Consider the following 19,470-nt stretch of genomic DNA (forward strand, 5'->3'; position numbering starts at 1 on the left):
ATACTAGAGAATGTACAAAGTCATGTTTTATTTTTATAATAGTGATATTCCGGAGAAACTATCTGCTATACAAGAAAAAGTGCTTACAGGTACCTTTCTGTATTTTTATTTATAGAGAATTGGAGAGAAAAGCTTTTATTGAACCTATACGTTCTGTTGCATCTACATCAGGAAAAAATGACCTGGATCTAAACAGGTCACAGACTGGAAAAGATGGTCTCTTGCTTAGGCACTTTGTGGATCCTGTATTGAATCAGTTACAAAGACCACCCCAGGAAACTGGAGAGAGATTAAACAAATACAAGGAGGAACACCGTCGAATTCTTCAAGAAAGCATTGATGTTGCTCCCTTTACAACTAAAGTCAAGGGGCTTGAGGTTGAGAGAGATACTTATTCTAGAGTAGCATCATCATCTTCTAGCCCTAAAAGCCATATCATCAAACAAGACAAAGATATAGAATGCTCAGTATCAGATCTTTATAAAATGAAGCACTCAGTGCCTCAGAGTTTGCCCCAAAGTAACTATTTCACTACATTATCTAATAGTGTGGTCAATGAACCACCAAGGTCATACCCACCCAAAGAGGTTTCAAATATTTACACTGAAAAACAGACCAATACCCTTGCAGCATCATCTAATCCTCAGACTCTGAGTTCATTTATATCATCTCTTTCAAAACCTCCACCTTTGATTAAACACCAACCGGAAGAAGGTTTAATAGGCAAAATTCCAGAACATCTTCCCCATCAGATTGCATCTCACTCAGTAACAACCTTCAGAAATGATTGTAGAAGTCCTACTCATTTGACAGTTTCTTCTACAAATACACTCCGGAGTATGCCTGCTTTACATAGAGCGCCAGTATTTCACCCACCAATTCATCATAGCCTGGAAAGAAAGGAAAGCAGCTATAGTAGCCTTTCCCCTCCAACTTTAACTCCAGTTATGCCAGTAAATGCTGGTGGGAAAGTTCAAGAATCACAAAAACCTCCAACTCTTATTCCTGAACCAAAAGACTCTCAGGCAAATTTTAAGAGTTCTTCTGAGCAGGGTTTGACAGAAATGTGGAAGTCTAATAATAACATCAGTAAAGAGAAAGCTGAATGGCATATAGAGAAAAGCAGTGGAAAGTCACAGGCGGCTACGGCATCTGTCATTGTACGTCCACCTTCTAGTACAAAATTTGATAGCATGCCAACAATGCAGTTAGCTTCCAAAGATAGAGTTAGTGAAAGATCTTCAACTGGGGCAAATCAAACAGATTGTCTCAAACCAGCAGAAGCTGGAGAAACTGGAAGAATCATTTTGCCAAGTGTGAATTCAGACAGTGCTCACATAAAAACTGAAAAAAATTTTCAGGCTGTCTCACAGGGCAGTGTTCCCAGTTCAGTCATGTCTGCTGTAAATACAGTGTGTAATACTAAGACGGATGTATTCACATCTGCTGCAGCGACCACCAGTGTTCCCAGCTGGGGTAATTCAGAAATTTATTCTTTATCGAATACCACTAAATCTGTAGAATGTACCTCTTCAAAAAATGTCAGTCATTCAGTGGCTCAAACACAAGAATGCAGGGTCAGCACCACAGCTTCAGTTTCACCAGTTAGTAGTAAAACAGAAAGTTCTGCTCAGTCCAGTTCTGGGTTCTCAGGCCCAACTGATTTTATCCATTTGAAAAAGCACAAGGCGGCATTGGCTGCAGCCCAGTATAAAAGTAATAATGTCAGTGAGACTGAGTCTAATGTTGTGAAAAATCAGACATCTTCAGCCTCTCTTCCCTTGGATAGCACTGCAGTCTGTAGTACAATAAACAAAGCAAACTCTGTAGGAAATGGGCAGGCATCCCAGACAAGTCAACCAAACTACCATACTAAACTGAAAAAGGCCTGGCTTACTAGACATTCAGAAGAAGATAAAAATACTAATAAAGTGGAAAATTCAGGTAATTCTGTTTCAGAAATTATTAAGCCATGTTCTGTCAATTTAATAGCCTCTACATCTAATGAAATACAAAATTGTGTAGATAGTAAGATAATAATTGATAAGTACATAAAAGATGATAAAATCAGTAGGAAAAAAAACAAAAGAACTTACGAATCTGCCTCTGAAAGTGGAGACTCAGATGAAAGTGAAAGCAAGTCAGAGCAAAGGACTAAAAGGCAACCTAAGCCAACTTATAAAAAGAAGCAAAATGATTTGCAGAAGAGAAAAGGTGAAACTGAAGAAGATTTAAAACCCAACGGGGTTCTCAGCAGGATTGCCAAGGAGAAAAGTAAATTGAAGTTGCAGAGCAACAGTAATAGTGGTAAGTAAATTAATTACTTTTCATCCCTCAGGGTAAAGTGGACCTTTCTTGTAGTTGTGTGATTTTTGTGAAGATGAGTGAGCTTTAAAGGCATCTTTTGACTTTGTGTGCTCTGGAATAATTTTGTGCATGACCTAATTTCTGAAGTAACCCAGTAAGAGTAAAAGAGACTTATTTCTCCAGTTTTAAGAAATTGGTAGAAATACATATTTTACCTAGCTCTTCGGTTAGCTGAAAACCCAATGTATAATGTTATTCAGAATTTTGAATATATATCTGACTTGTCAAAATGCAGTTGTTCTGTCACACTAAAAATAGATTCCTAGCGATGGCTATTTACCTACAGCAAGATATATTTGGAAAAGAAATCCTATTCATATTTTTAGAATAGAATTTAAGTAGTGTGTATGTGGTGTTCTGGTGACAAAATTGACAGTTCACTGAAAATACCTTCTATTTAACTTATTACTACTCATTCAAACCATCCTTAATTATGGTTAAAAGTTAAAATGGTTGAGGGGGAGTATGGCTTTGTGTGCTCAATTATGTAATCAAGAAGACTTTAATAAGCAAGTAAATTTCAAACCTGATAACTATATTTTTTGTAGCTATAGCAGGGCAAAGTAAGTGATACCTGTCAATATTTCTTTTAGAAATAGTTTTTCTCAGTTTGCTTATTTCTTTATAGGTATGTTGCACTATGCAGAAAGCACTAAATAGTTTCATTGTAATCGTGTTTCATCCACATATAGTATATGAGATCTCTGACAATGTGGACATTCAAGAAGTATGTTCACAAGCATTTGGATGCTTGAGAGCTCTATTTGGGGCTTTTTCACTGAATGGTTTTTCCCACATGCCTGTGGAAATCAGAGGCAAAGTGAAGGAAAGAAAAACAGGAGGATGGAATCATAGAAAAGGACAATCAGAAAGTGAAAGAATGAAGGAAAACATGTTCAATTAGTGAGAGAAGCTGACAGACCGAAGTACAAATATAGTCACAAGAAAGAAACAAAGGGAGATTGGCAACAAGGGATACATACAGCATACTTACCATTATTTGATAAATAGATTGTATAGAGTATTGCTTTTCTTTTGCATGTGTTCTTCTTCCCCAATGAATTATTAAGAGGCATGTTGTGGTCAATAATTGTTTCTCTTTAATCTTTTCTTATTTTGGTGCTGGGTATTCAGGTATTTGAGTTAAATTTGCAGAAAACAGATAGGAACTTCTAGTTTCTAACATTTAGGAAATTCTGGTAAAGTAAAATTTATAAAATTAACTCTTTAGACTGAACATACATATTTCCCAAGAGTTCTAAGACAGATCTTCCCTACTTACTAACACTTAATATCAGTAGCTATTTTAAGTATCTTTTTTTAAATTTCCAAGTCCAAAATTATCTTTAGTAATTATGACTTGGTTTGTTCAAGGCTGCCTAGAAAAGTTCTTTGTGTTGAAAGTTCATAAGTTGAGAAATTTCTAATCTTGAGTTAGCTTCTTTGTAGTAAATATGACCTGTATTCAATTCACTTCAAAAAGTGAAATAGTTCTCCACTAAAATACATAGTATAATTACATGTACAATTGTGTGTATATAGTTATATATTAAATACATATAATAGTATGTTCTTTGTAAATTTGAAACCCAGTAATAATAGATTTTGCTTTATTTAGACTCTTCGTATTGCCACCTTGAATACCGATAATTAAAATCCATCTGTTTTTCTTTGACGTATTCGTATATTTTATGAACTGAAATTGCCCATCAAATTTAAATGTCTGTAAGTCCTGTGATACAAAACCAGTTGTTATAATCATAAGTAGAAAATATTTCAAAAAATATTCTTAAGGTGGTGATATCTCAGATTAAAGGTTTCCATGTATTTTCTCTTACATTCTTCTTAGTTTCCTATTGCTCAGAGCAGCTGTTTGAAGTTTTGCCTGTAGAGAACTAAGAATGAAAAGTTTCTTTAAGTTATAAGGAAGTAGAGATGTCCATTAAGTTAGATATATTTTTGTTGTCTTAATTTCAAGCTTTCAGATTTTAAGCATCACCAATAAATTAGATATATATAATTAACTTCAAAATGAAGCTTTATATACAAATAGTATGGTAAAATCCATAAATGGAGTAGTTATGATGAGCCTGGTTAGTAGCAAAATTTATAATATCAAAATCTCTATATGAACAGGCCCTTCGTTTCATTGTAATTCCTTTTTTTTTTTTTAAAGATTTATTTATTTATTCATACAGAACTGGGGGATAGGCCAGAGATGCGGAGGGTGAGAGGATTTACCAGGGACAGAGTGGGGAGCAGAACAGGCAGATCGACAAAGTACACTGCTGAGGGGAGCAGCGGGCGGGTTAGGAGACGTCTGCCACACCATGTGGATCTCCTCTGGGGCAGGTGGGGATCAAACTCATGCGGAAGTAGCTTCAGCTTCTTAGTGCCGTGCTTTAACCAGCTGCGCCAGCAGGCAGGGCCTTTTTTTTTTTTTTTTTAAAGGTATAAAAGAGCTTTAAGTGTATTTTGTGTCAAGGGTTCCTTTTGTCCACATCCTTCCTATACTTGTTTCCGTTTTTTTCAGTGTTAGGCATTCTCACAGTTATGATATGGTATCTCATTGAGATTTTATTTTTGTGTTGTCCTGATAAGTGTAAGTGACAAGCATTATTTTCTTTTTGTTGATTTGTATGAGTTCTTTGTGTATCTTGGGTATCAGCCCTTTGTCAAATCTATGATACCTAAATATTTTCTCCTATTCAGTTAAGTGTCTTTGGTTTAGTAGTGGTTTGATGTAGTCTCATTTGTTTATATTAACCTTTTTTTCATCTAACTGTTGGAGGTGATTCCACAAGGACATCTTTGAAGCCAACATCATAGTGTTTTTTCCTATTTATTTCTTCAATATATTTTATGGTTTCAGTCTAATTTTGAGTTAATTTTTATGTAAGTTGTGAGATAGTCATATAATTTCATTCTTTTGCATGTGGCTGTTTAGTTTTCCCAAGACCAGTTGCTAAAGACTCTTGTCTACTGTATATCCTTGGACCCTTTGTTGTAGAATTATTGTCCATAGATGTGTGAACTTACTTTTGGGCTCACTGGTAAATGTATATTCGTATTGATGCTATACTGTTTTTGATTAGTGTAGCTTTATTTATTTATTTATCTATCTATTTATTTATTTTTAAGGTTTTGTGTAGAACTGGGTGTAGGCCAAAGGTGCAGAGTATGAGAGGATTCACCAGGGACAGAGTGGGAAGCAGAGTTAGCAGATTTACTGAAATACACTACCTAAGGTGAACAGTGGGGGAGACAGCAAAAGTTCTGCTGCAGCATAAATGAGCCTGTTCCCTGGCTGAGATTCTAACTCAGCTGCTTTGGTGGGCCTGTCCTGGTGATAGTGCTGAGATTTAACAACCCCTAGGTAACCAGGGATGCCTGATTAGTATAGCTTTGTATAGAGTGAAGTCTGAGAATATGATACCAACACTCTTCCTCCTTTTTGTTAAGATTCTTTAGGCTACTTAGGGTCTTTTGTGACTCCATATGAGTTTCAAAAACATTATGTTTTAGGAATAAAAATTCAATTTCTTCAAATGCATGATACTCCACATACCCACTACCCTGAATTCCTTTCCCTCTTGTAACCTCAGTTCTGTTTTCTAAGGGTTTGGGGTTCTGTTTTTGTCTGTTGATTTTGCTTTTGTTTTATATTCCACATATGAGCAAACTCATCTAGTATTTGTCTTTCTCTTGACTTATTTCACTCAGTATAATAGCTTAAGTTTTGTCCATGTTGTTACCTGCAGCAAAATTTTTATATTTCATATTGTGTGTGTGTAATCTTACATCTTTATTCACCACTTAGAGAGTCATCTTGGAGAACAAGATTAATATTTCAAAGCAATATAGGTATATTTAAATTGGCCTTAAAAGTATTAACTTTTAGTGCTTAGGTCTTTCCTGTGGATCTTGACTTTTCTCTCTTATACCAAATTTTTGTTTAGAAGATTCATGTTTTTAGTTACACATTTACATAGAGTGAGTGATTCTTGTGTTTACTGTTTAATACATGTATTAATGTTATATTCAGTATTTATAAGCATTTGTATCAGCTGGAAATGACTTTCATTTCTAGTGTACTGACAGATTTAATTTAGTTAGTAAAATGATAAGTAAACACACTGCTGTGGATTTTTAGGTCATTAAAATACCAGGAGCTAGAATCTCTGATTCTTTTCTGTACTCTTAATATAGCAGTTCAGTTGTATAATTGATTCAAATATTGTTTCAAGGGGAAATGTATCTGTCTCCAAAGATATAACCTTGCTTATATTTTCCAACTGGTTTACAGCTGGCATCCCTCGCTCAGTATTAAAAGACTGGCGTAAAGTCAAGAAGCTGAAGCAAACTGGCGAATCCTTTTTACAGGATGACTCCTGCTGTGAGATAGGACCTAATTTACAAAAGTGCAGAGAATGTAGACTTATTCGGAGTAAAAAAGGAGAAGAATCAACTCACTCACCAGTATTTTGTAGATTTTACTACTTTAGACGGTAAGTAAGAATACATAATTGGGTGGGAAGTCCTTTTAGTGTGGGAGTCTGTTTCTGAAACAGAAGAATATTGGAATGAGTGCATATTCACATCACTATTTGTGTTCAGTATGGCTCTTCTGTTCTGCTTTATGCTTTTTTTCCCACTACACAAGTGCTTAATGACTTTTATTTCCTATTACTTTTTTAAAAAGATTTATTTATACATACAAGTGCTGGGGTGTAGGCCAAAGGTTTGGAGTCTGACAGGATTCACCAGAGGTAGAGTGGGGAACAGAACAGGCAGACTGACTGAAATACTCTGCTCTGGGGAGCCTTAGGTGAGAGGAATGGTCTGCCATGCCATATGGATTACCTCTCTGGTTGGAGATTGCACTCAGTCTGCAGTGACTGCCAATAGCTTGATGATGCTGATACTTAACCCCTTGTGCCACCAGGGAGGCCCAATTGTATTACTTTTAATGTCTGTAAGCAAAGACTTGCAGTATTTATGAACACATCTACATGCAAAATATATCACGCATTTTCACAATACAGGAAGGGCTAATGAGGGGGAAAGAAAGTAGAAATCTTAGGGGTTCTGATGGCTTGTAGCTTATGTAGAACTGTTGCTCTTGTTCTAGCTATCCGACTACCACTAAATATATAATTCTAGAGAAAAATGAGTAGCTGAAAAAGTGAGTTAGAGGCAGGCTGAAATTCAAACACAGGAAAGCATGAGAATGTATACCATACTATTCTGATTTATTCTTGATGAGAAATACCTTAGAAATGCCTACTTCTACCTTAGAGTTCCTACCTCTTTTTTTTCCCCTAGAAATTAGTTTTTTTTTTTTTTTTTTAAGGCAATTGCTTTTAATTGAAGGACTTTTTAAAATATATATATATTATTTGGTCAGAATAATGTAGTGATTAAATCTTATTAGCTATTAGTCATAAATAATCAGAATTTAGGGGAACAGTCTAGGCATTAAGCTTAAATCATGATTTGTACTGGAAAACCCATATTTTTGTTTCAGTAGACATACATGTATATAAAAATGAGTGATAAAATGACAAGTATTAGTAGCACCTCACATTTCACACATGTCATAGTAAATATTAAAATAACATACTAAACTGTATACTACTATACTGTTCATATTATTGAATAATATTTTATTATTTAATAATAAATAATTCTTATTTATTATTAAATAATACTTTAACACTAAAGTATTACAGATTGATAAGATTTCAACTAAAGAACTGGGCAACCCAACTAGTTAAGAGAAACAGTTAATGATTCATAATCTAAAATCAGTCGTTCCTGCATTGTAATCCTTGTTCTATATCTGTGTTCTTAAATGACTTAATCAACTGTAATAGGTCTCCATCTGAACCTGTCTCAGCAACATAATAGAAATAATAATGGTTTGTATTTCAGAGTTTTCATGAAGATTGAATGAGATGTATGCAACATCCTTAGTATAGTACTGAACACATGAAATATTCTGTTCTATTTGGAGTATTTTCCTTTACCATTATTACCATGTTCTTTCTAAGAAATTAGGAAACACTTTACTTGGAAATACACTGCCATGCTTATGGTCCAGGACAAGCCCCCAAAACACATTTGTAGGAATAGAACAATTTGTATTATTTCTTCTTTATTCCATGGTCTTTCTAGCCCATAATCCCCAGAGAACAGTTTCAAAGAATAATGAAACAACTGGACATGGGAAATGCACAAAAGATATAAAAGGAATCAAATGTAGTTTTGAATAAATAAGAAAATCATGGCAATAAGGAAAGACATTTAGGTAGAGATAAAAACATAAAAATGAGCATTATGGGTTAGGAATATGATAGGAAGGAAGAAATTTGGTTTGAAAGAGGAAAGGTGTAACATAATAAAGATATGAGAAAGGAGGCTAATGAGAATGTTGTTGGTGTTGCCCATTTGAACAATTTAAAATGACTGATAATGAACTTATGTTATCCCATTTGAGAGAAAAGAGAGTAAGTACAACATACCTGAGGAATAATCACTAGCTAATAATAGTGATTTTTGCCCTTCACTTTATACTTCTTTCACCTGAGTACTTAATTGTATATCAGATGCTAAGACGAGTTAAGTGCATTAATTGGGTTATTAATAATTATTATTAAGAGTTTCTATTCTGTGTTCCTCTGAGTCAAGAACTTTATGTGTGACTGAAAATCGTAAGGGGATTTACGGCATTTTCCGCCTGAGATTACGTGCAAACTAGCCGTATTGCCTCTAGGCGGCTTTTAGCCAGCATTTAACTCTTGTCATTCATCAAATACTTGCGAATATTTTTCATTTGATTGGAGTCAAATATAAGTGATAGGGAAGAATCTTATTTCTTGACATAACCAAAAATTATGCTGCTTGCCATTGTCATTTATTTAACACTGTAGGAGTCATTTAAATTTATCAAGTTCAATTAATACAGTATACATATGGAATGCTACCCTTTTTTTCTATTTTTAATTATATAGCTTATATATTAAAATATAAATTACTTTTAAATGTATAGCTTTTTAGAAATGAAATTCTACCTTGATAACCACTGCATTTATATCTTGATGTTTCAGATTGTCATTTAGTAAAAATGGAGTTGTTAGAATAGATGGTTTCTCTTCTCCTGACCAATATGATGATGAAGCTGTGAGTTTATGGACACATGAAAATTATGAAGATGATGAACTAGACATAGAAACTTCAAAATACATCTTGGAAATAATAGGTGATAAGTTCTGTCAGCTAGTAACGTCTGAAAAAACAGCTTTGTCCTGGGTGAAAAAGGATGGTAAGGATATTAAATACTTAGAACATGTTAAGTATAAATTTCATTTTGAGAATTTCTCTTTGCAACCTGTTTAGCCTGTGAGAAAATCCTAATCTCACCTAATCACTGATTGTTTTTTAATATTAATACTGATATTTTTTATGTGGAAATGTACATCTTTCCATTTAAGGTTAAATTAAATGGATTAACAGTTTGTGATATCACAGTAGCATTTTGCTCTTTCTGCCCTTATGATACAATTTAGTGCAATAAACATAAGTAATCACAGTAGGACTTGCTATTTTTACCATTATGATACAACTTAATGCAATAAACATACCTTAATACAAAATACATAAGTTCCAGTATTTGTTACATAAAGACACAATTTATCACAAATTACTTAAACTTTTAATCTGGTTTTGGTCACTGCAGATACATTATAGCAGCAAATATAATGTAGAAAGAAGTTACAAAAGTAATTATGTTTACTTTTGTAAAGCACATAACTTATTAAATGCTTATTACTTTTCCTTCTCTTTCCTTAAATAAATGGCTTTTCCCCCATTTGTCAATGTCTGGATTCATACTTGGTTGCATAGCAGAATAGCAGAAGCTTCTAATGAGTGGAGAAACCTGCTATTGTTCTTTAGTTAGCACATTCTTCAGATTTCTTGGTTTGCCTTTAATTTTTTGTTTTTGCTATATTCAATCAGAATTGTATAGAACAAAAGCATGTTTACCTTAACATTTATTTTCTGCTTTTTAGCCAAAATTGCCTGGAAAAGAGCAGTAAGAGGAGTCCGGGAGATGTGTGATGCATGTGAAGCAACATTGTTTAACATTCATTGGGTCTGCCAAAAATGTGGATTTGTGGTCTGCTTAGATTGTTACAAGGCAAAAGAAAGGAAAAGTTCTAGAGGTCAGTTTATAACTTCATATATATTGAAATGCTTTGTGAAGCTCATTTTCTTTAGAGTCACTCTTCCACAATATTTTAGTGGTGTGTTTGTTTTCTACTTCCCTTAGTTATGAACATAGTAGATTAAGAAAGTTTTATAAACTTCATTTTTATTTTATTTTATTTTTAATTTTTTAAAAAGATTTATTTATGCATATAGAACTGGGGTACAGGCCAGAGGTGCGGGGTGGTGAGTGGCTTCACCCGAGACAGTGGGGAGCAGAACAGGCAGATCTAGGAAATACACTGCTGAGGGGAGCAGTGGGCGGGTCAGGAGAGGTCTGCCACGCCATGTGGTCACCTCCAGGGCAAGCGGCTTTAGCTTCTTAGTGCTGTGCTTTAACCTGCTGCGCCATCAGGGAGGGCCGTAGACTTCATTTTTAAAAGGAATGAGGAGCTGAGTCCTGCACATATGTCATAATTGAGTTTCCCCTATGTGAAGTGAATTTTCCAAATTCTGGTCATAAAGTTCAAATCAAATATTTAAGAATGTGCTACTACTAGTCATATTTATCTCCAGCCATATGAAAACAGCCTTTAAAGTTATTTCTAATTTCTGCATAAAATGACACAAAAATAGTAGTCTTCCTGTTAATATGGCTGGAAATAATACACAATTTGTAAAGGAAGTAACTAAATGTACCTTTTCAAATGCTGGATGTGTTTTAGAAAAAGTTTGTTGAAGGCAGCTTTATAAGTAGCTACCTAATAACAGTATCTGAGAGTATTGATTTTTCGTTGAGCTAAAGTCTAAATAAATATCAAGATTCAAATTGTAGAAGTATTAGAAGTAAAATACTTCTCATAGAACTATATACATAGAATATATTTCTCATTCGAAGTATATATTTCTCATAGAAACATATACTTCTCATAGAAGTATAACTCCAGCACTCCAAAGAAACTTGAGTAAATGTGGGTGGCTTGCCAAACATATCAGGAGGTGTTTCTCTGATATGCAGAAAACAGGTATAAAATGTGAAGAAATGCATAACGAGGAATGCATCTTATGCAGGTCAATGTTTCCCAAACCATAAAACTATGATTGTTATCAGGTGCTAAAACCAGTTTCATTGTTATAAAACATTGTTTTGGGTTCCTCATTCTGTATTACTTTTGTTTTCCCTTTGCCAAATTGAAAGAAATTATTTTTTAATTTACTGTATTTACTATATTGTAAACATCTATAAACATGAGTCCTGTTTTGAACAAGATAGTTAACATATGGTAAATCTAAATAGTGTTACTCTCAATTTTCATAGTACTTTTAGTTTTGAAAATATAGTTACCACGATGTTTTTTTTATTTACTCTGCATATTTATGTTGTGTTATTTATGTATCCTTTTAATAAGCTCATTGACTAGTTTCTTGTGGTATTCATCATAAGTGTCTAAAATATAAGCAATTGAGAAACATTTACAAGTACTATACTTTTGTGAGATCTCAGGAAGCTTTTAATTTTTTTTTTTATGCATATAAGTATGGGGGTATAGGCCAGAGTTGTGGAGGTTGTGAGGATTCACTAGAGACAGAGTGGGGAGCAGAATAGACGGATCTACTGAAATACATTGCTGAGGGGAAGTAGCAGGCAAAACAGGAATGGTCTGTTATGCTAGGTGGGTTAGCACCTTGCCCAGAGATCAAACAAATGCCACATGGCTGGTGATAGCTTGATAGCACTGAGATTATAACTCCTGTGCCACCATAGGTAGCTTCTCTTTTAAAAAAAGAAAAAGTTCTAGACTGGATTTGAATTTGATTTAATCTGTGACTTTATAACACAAGGTAGTTCTATATCTTTCTATGCTGAATTTAATGAGCTTGTGTTACATACTGAAAAAAATCCTTATAATCATATAAGGACTGTCATTGTTATTAAAATTGTAGAGAAACTCCTGATAATCAAGATATTGGATATTATCCTGTGTAGCATTATGTCTCATGCTATACCTCACTGTGTTTGCAATTCCAGGTCTGCAGCCTCCTTTGAATATAATTATAGCAATTGAATATTATCTATCTAATGGTGGCTGTTTTGCAGGTCTGGTGACAGTTTCTGTATGTGTCTTTTGTAAGGCATAAAAGAAAAAAGTTTGTTCAAATGGTGAGTGTAATAAGATAAGGAAAAAGCAGTGTTTGGCACAGAGAAATAGCATAATGATTAAAAAAATTATAAAGAAGCTAGAATAAGACAGGAAAATAGTAAATTAATGATAATAAAGGAAAATAGTAAATTAATGATAATAAAGTCAATTTACTGCAGTTTTGTACCGTTTCTACAAATTTCTCAAAATAGTAGTGCTATCTTGTTTTCTTACAGTTTATATACTTATTAATTTCTTTATATGCAAGCCATCAATCTTAATGTAAAATCTTAAACAATATAATCTTACAGATAAAGAACTGTATGCTTGGATGAAGTGTGTGAAAGGACAACCTCATGATCACAAACATTTAATGCCGACTCAAATTATACCTGGTTCTAGTAAGTACAACTATAAATTATTTAGTACTGTAAGAGTTCTTGGTGGTTCCAGATTATTTAAGATTATGTAGGAGTTTGCTAGAATAGAAAGGTAAGGTTTATCTAATACTGACTTGTTCTTGCTTGATTAATAGAGTTCTGTGTCACAAAGCTAGCAGCAAGACAAATCTACCCTCAGTGAAAAAGTCATAGGGAAACAATTTAAAAGGGAAAGATTAGAGTATAATGAAAAAGCTTTTTAAGAGTTATAATGAATTCTGGGGTTTTTTTTTCTGTGAATACTGAATTTTTAATCATAGTGGGAAGAAATAGAGACCATGAATTTGGTTAAATTATGAAACATAAATGAATGGAAGGGATAAAGAGAAAAATAATGTAATATATATATAATATATATAATATATATAATATATATTATTATATATATTATTATATAATTATATATATTATTATATAATATATATAATAATGTGAAAAGCACAAGAAAACCAAGAAAAAATTATAAATTAATCAGGGATATCCTTTTTATTAACCACTATTTTATTTTATAGTTTTAACAGATCTTCTAGATGCAATGCACACTCTTAGAGAAAAATATGGTATTAAATCCCATTGTCATTGTACTAACAAACAGAATACACACGTTGGTGGAAATTTTCCTACAATGAATGGTGTGTCTCAAGTGAGTAGAAATCTTTAATTATTCAAATGAAAATGTATCGTTAAATTAATTAGTCTGATACTTGAAATCCAGTTTCGGATTTATAAAAGTTATTTTACTGGATAATAAGTTAGCAATGGCTAACTCCTCCTATAACTACTGTAACTGAATAATTGAAGATAATCATATTTTAAAAACTCAGTTGTTCTTGTCTTTTAGGTTTTACAGAATGTTCTTAATCACAGTAATAAAATTTCTCTATGCATGCCTGAGTCTCAGCAGCAGAATACCCCTCAGAAGTCTGAGAGCAATGGCAACAGCAGCCCAGGGAGTGATGTGAGCACAGACAGCAAGTTAACTCCTCCAGAATCTCAATCACCACTGCACTGGTTAGCAGATCTTGCAGAGCAGAAGGCCAGAGAGGAAAAAAAAGGTTAAGTATAATGAATAGTCTGCATATTAAAAGCTTTAATTTAATCAACAATATACTATTCACTGACAGTAGTTTACTTTTGTCTTTTGTATTATGGCAAGGTTTAGCCATTTGTCTTATTATGAACTATCCTGTGTTTGCATTAAAATAAGTTACTGAATTATTTTTGAATGAGTTTGTTAATAAGACCACCAAGGCATGAGATTGGTAGATAGATACTCTATTTGCATCAGTTTTTACCCTTCACTTTATGATGCAGGCTGCTACTTTTTTGTCTGTACTTTAGCTTAATTTTTATTTTTATTTTAAATTTGTTGATTTTATTTTAGAAAACAAAGAATTTACCCTTGAAAAGCAAATTAAAGAAGAGAAGGAACAGGACAATCCTGATTCGCCAAATAGTAGTATACCACCCGCAGTGTCTCAAAATAATGAACAAGTCTCAACCTTAAGGGATTTGTTGACTACAACAGCTGGCAAGCTACGTGTGGGTTCTACAGATGCAGGCATTGCTTTTGCACCGGTGTATTCAACAGGAACTCCGGTGAGTGTAATGCCAAATTTTTGTTTTTCACATGGACCTTAAATTTAAATTATTGGGAGACTTGGCTATTGTCTGTGAGCCTTACTTATAGTAGCTGCAGATGAAAGCAGATGTACCAAATTAGTAGATAGGATCCTAATTTCATTATAGCTCCTATAACCTGACACTTGAAGATTTTTGACCTGTTCTAGGTGAAAAAATTTGGGAATGTAGCATTTTGGTGTAAGAGGAGACTTTAAGTACACCTTCTGAATTTGAAAGCCATATATCTAGTGAGGGAAAAAAAAATAACATATGTTAGTGAATAATTTATTAATTAAAATGTTTAGAAATCAATTTTTGCTTGAATTATTTGCCAGCAAAAAAAAACCCCAAAAAACAAAAAAAAATGTATGGATATATGCAACATTTTAGTGGCTCTTAAAAGTATGTCTGGTATTTTCCCTCTCTCTCCCCTTTGCCTCTTAATCCTAAACAATATTATAAGATAGGAATGCCATACTCAAATACAGCAGTTTCTTAAACTGAAACCACCTTGACCACTTCCCATCAGAAATACTGTAGGGAATAGAGAGCTATATTTATATATTCTTGATTGCCTGTATAGTTATATTGGTTGATTTGCTGTATTCATAGTAATTTATTGTAAAAGTTTTTTTCAAATCTCAAAATACCTTTTTTTTTTCCCTAATAGAGTAGTAAAAGTGGAAGGACTATGCCAAACATCCTTGATGACATAATTGCTTCGGTTGTTGAAAATAAAATTCCACCAAATAAAGCTTCTAAGATAAATGTAAAAGCAGAGCTTAAAGAAGAGCTGAAAGAAAGCAGAAAATGTGCCATGAATGAAAACAGTAAATTATTACATAGCGATATACCACATTCTTGGATCTGTGAAAAGCATATTTTATGGCTTAAGGATTATAAGAATAGTAATAATTGGAAGCTTTTCAAGGAATGTTGGAAACATGGACAAGTGAGTATTCATATTTTAATTTGTGCACAGAAGAACCGGTATAGGCCAGAGGTATGGGGGAGGTGAGGATTCACCAGAAATAAAGTGGGGAACAGACCAGGCAGATTTAAATACACTGAGGGGAGCAGTTGGGGGCCTGTAGTAGTGACAGCGCTGATACTTAAACTTTAGGCCACTAGGGAGTCACAAGTGAGGATTTGAAACTGATTTTGTGCACTCTGAGTGAAACTGAAGCTCTCTTAATTTAGAAATTAAGGGGGAGGAAAGTACGTAACACATGGAGTTAGAAGTAAGATAACAAAAATGTCAAGAGTTATCAGAATAATTATTTAATTCTTTTTTTTGCCAAACATGTAAATCGACAGCAGTACAAAGGTTATTTAATATTACATATATATATTTTTTTTTTTTTAAGATTTATATGTTTATACATACCAGAACTGGGGTAAAGACCAGAGGTGGCAGGGCTGGGGGTTGGGGGCTGATGAGATTGAGAAGATACACCAGAGACAAAGTAGGGAACAAAACAGACAGATTGACTGACATAAACTGCTGAGGGGAGCATTGGTGAGGTTGGATCAGCTCCCTGGCTGGCCAGGAATAGAACTCATGCTGTAGTGGCTGCAGATAGTTCATAGTGCTGCAACTTAACCCCTTACATCACCAGAGAGGCCCTGGCATTTTATTTTGATGTATCAGTCAGCAGATTTTTAATAAAGTCATTGTTTACAAAGTTTGTTGCATCATATTTGATATTTGTAATTTTAGTCCAGTTAGCAGATGCATACATACCTGCTATTAATATATTAATAAATTAGAAACATTTCACTTAAGCTAATGAAAATTGTAGATGTTTTTACCTTTAATGTTCATCTATATGTCCACTTCCTAGAAATAAAATCTCTAGTATAATTTTTTCAGACTTATTTCCTGAAAATTACTACACATCCAGTATTTTACTTAAAAAAAAAATGGCTGTGTACACAGCATAGTAGTCCTTCATTTTCTTTTCTCTTTCCTTTTTTTTCCTCATTTTCTTTTCTCTTACTATTAACTTCTGTCCACGTCCGAGAATATTTTCACTCGTCTTTTCCTCTCACAGTTTTTTATTAGTCCTGAAACTTCACGTATTATCCATTATGTCATATGTATATTTAAAATTTGTAAGTCTTTACATACCTTTTAACTGTTATCTATTCATTTATTTATAAGCCTGCAGTGGTTTCTGGTGTGCATAAGAAAATGAACATTAGTTTGTGGAAGGCGGAATCCATCAGTCTTGATTTTGGAGACCATCAAGCTGATCTCCTTAACTGCAAAGACAGCATAATTTCAAATGCCAATGTTAAGGAATTCTGGGATGGTTTTGAAGAAGTTTCAAGTATGTTTTTGCTTTATTTTATTGTTTCTTTAATTATGTCCACCTCCACCTTCCTCCCCCACCCCCAGTGATAAATTTCAAATATTAAACAAATTTTAAATTGTGAAAATTCTATGGGTTTTTTCCTGTAAAAAGAAATAGGAACTTAGAGAAAGAAATTTGGTCAAATTTCACCCTAATTTCCTTTGAAATTAATAAGTCATTTTATTGTTTACTTGTAATATATGAAGAATATCTTAATCCTGTAAGCCTTTGAAAATTCTATTATAATGTGTTCCGAGCTTCTAAAAATTAAAAGTAAAAATGTGTAAATGTTATTTCAGCAATTTTAAAGTGATTTCCTAGAGTTTTTTTTGCATTATTCCAATTGAGTAATTCACTGTACCCCAATATGTTCTGCATATATGAGTTACAGAAGTCCTATTACCACCTGAAAGAGTAAGAAAATGAAGTCTTTAAACAAGCATTCATTAATTTTCCATTTCTTTTTTTCCAAATATTAAAATAAAAAGGCAAGATTATTAACAGTCAACTGAATTTCTTTACAGAACGGCAAAAAACAAAAAATGGAGAAACAGTTGTTTTAAAATTAAAAGATTGTCCATCAGGAGAAGACTTCAAGGCTATGATGCCAGCAAGGTATGTCTTTTGGAACTTGTTCTTTTGAATCTTAGCTTTTAGAAGTTGAACTTATTCCCAGAAGTAGGAAAGTAACGTCAGGCATTGTCTTTAGGTATTGTCTTCTTCAATTAAAACTAAAAACCTAAAAATCAGAATCAGTTCTCTCTTATCTTACAGCGAAAAGTCTCTGTTGGAGCAATAAAGAAATGGATGCTTTTGACAGAGGACATGGGGCTCTGTCTGTAACCTTCCATTTCTTTGGTGTTTTGAATTTTCTATGATGATTAGGAAACAGAATTGCAATTTTAGTCTGAACCATTTCTGTTCTGTACTTGTGTAATATGTCCATTTAAGCCGTGAATAAGGCAAGGAAAGTGTAAATGTTAAAAGCCATTAAGTAATGTTTACCTTCTGTATTGAGCAACTTGAAAATTATACATTTCAACGCCATTTAAAAACCAGTGATGTTGTTTTTCTTTAGGTATGAAGATCTTTTAAAAAGTCTGCCATTGCCAGAATATTGTAATCCAGAGGGAAAATTCAATTTGGCTTCTCATTTGCCAGGATTTTTTGTACGTCCAGATCTAGGACCCAGGTTATGTAGTGCTTATGGTAGGTATATATTTGTATTTCTTTCAACTTACTTATTTATTTATTTATTCATTCATTTATTTATTTATTTATTTATTTTGCAATTTTAACTGTCTTTAATGCAAAAATAAGTTCTCTAATGGCTTTTGGATTCATTAAATTTTCTGATAATACACTGATGTTTTTATTAAGTAGTATGTTAAGAACTAACAGCCCATATACATAAGTTCCTTCTAACTCCTTGCAAGATACTAATTTGATTTTATACTAATTTGATTTTTATAAGATATTTCATAGATTATGGGTTGGGAAGGAGTAAGCAATTTGACAAGGAGACTAAAACACAAATTGCAGTTAAACTGCTGTCATAGATTTAATTTGGATAACAATTTGATTTGAATAAGGATATGTGACTAAGATTCTGATAAGTAAAATTTTATTTCATACACAGGTGTAGCTGCTGCTAAAGATCATGATATAGGAACAACAAATCTCCATGTTGAAGTTTCTGATGTTGTAAATATTTTAGTCTATGTTGGCATAGCAAAAGGAAATGGAATGCTCTCTAAAGCAGGTAAAGAAATTAAGTAATAGTGGTCTTTGGCATAATAGTTAGATACACATGCTAGTTTTACCCCGAATGTCAGCCTCTGAGTTAATAATAAAGATGGCAGAAAAGTTACAAATGGATATAAGTGTATTCTAATCTTTATTAGAGAGTAATTGATTCACTTGATCTTTTTTGATCTAATACATTTTAAAAATAATAATATAGTAGTTTATTTTTATATCACTTTGTTCCTTTTTCCATCACAGTTGTAATCCCTGCAGGCTTACCATCACCAAATCACCTGTGTGACATCACCATAGTCCAGTGCACTCCCCTCCACCCCCGCCCTCTTTTGATCCCATCTCCCACTCTACCCCCCATAAAATATCTCTGATATATAGTTGTTCATTACTATTGCTATTTTCTCTCTTGGTCCTTTATAATCCGGCTATGAGTGAAACATTGCTAATTTTCCTTTTCTTTCTGGCTTACTTCATTAACCATGATCTTTTCCAGCTCCATCCATGTTGCTGCAAAAGGCATATTTTATCTTTTTTGATTGCTGAGTAATATTCCATTGTGTATATGTACCACTT

At 33.3% G+C, this 19,470-nt stretch overlaps 1 protein-coding gene across 2 annotated transcripts in view; it reads left to right on the forward strand.

Annotated features, from left to right (window-relative positions):
• JMJD1C (jumonji domain containing 1C) overlaps positions 1 to 19,470 on the forward strand; it is a 207,293-nt gene that overhangs the window by 174,015 nt on the left and 13,808 nt on the right. For both annotated transcript variants that reach the window (XM_012723687.1, XM_012723688.1), the window contains 13 exons: positions 116 to 2,307; positions 6,674 to 6,875; positions 9,477 to 9,691; positions 10,440 to 10,592; positions 13,028 to 13,117; positions 13,669 to 13,799; positions 13,998 to 14,211; positions 14,541 to 14,755; positions 15,450 to 15,731; positions 16,944 to 17,112; positions 17,661 to 17,751; positions 18,215 to 18,345; positions 18,776 to 18,898. In XM_012723687.1, coding sequence (XP_012579141.1) covers positions 116 to 2,307; positions 6,674 to 6,875; positions 9,477 to 9,691; positions 10,440 to 10,592; positions 13,028 to 13,117; positions 13,669 to 13,799; positions 13,998 to 14,211; positions 14,541 to 14,755; positions 15,450 to 15,731; positions 16,944 to 17,112; positions 17,661 to 17,751; positions 18,215 to 18,345; positions 18,776 to 18,898 — 4,208 coding nt within the window. The remainder of the gene's footprint in view (positions 1 to 115; positions 2,308 to 6,673; positions 6,876 to 9,476; positions 9,692 to 10,439; positions 10,593 to 13,027; positions 13,118 to 13,668; positions 13,800 to 13,997; positions 14,212 to 14,540; positions 14,756 to 15,449; positions 15,732 to 16,943; positions 17,113 to 17,660; positions 17,752 to 18,214; positions 18,346 to 18,775; positions 18,899 to 19,470) is intronic.

The sequence above is a fragment of the Condylura cristata genome, unplaced genomic scaffold (genome assembly GCF_000260355.1).
Source record: "Condylura cristata isolate star-nosed mole 26May11 unplaced genomic scaffold, ConCri1.0 scaffold00011, whole genome shotgun sequence".
Lineage (NCBI taxonomy): Eukaryota > Metazoa > Chordata > Mammalia > Eulipotyphla > Talpidae > Condylura > Condylura cristata.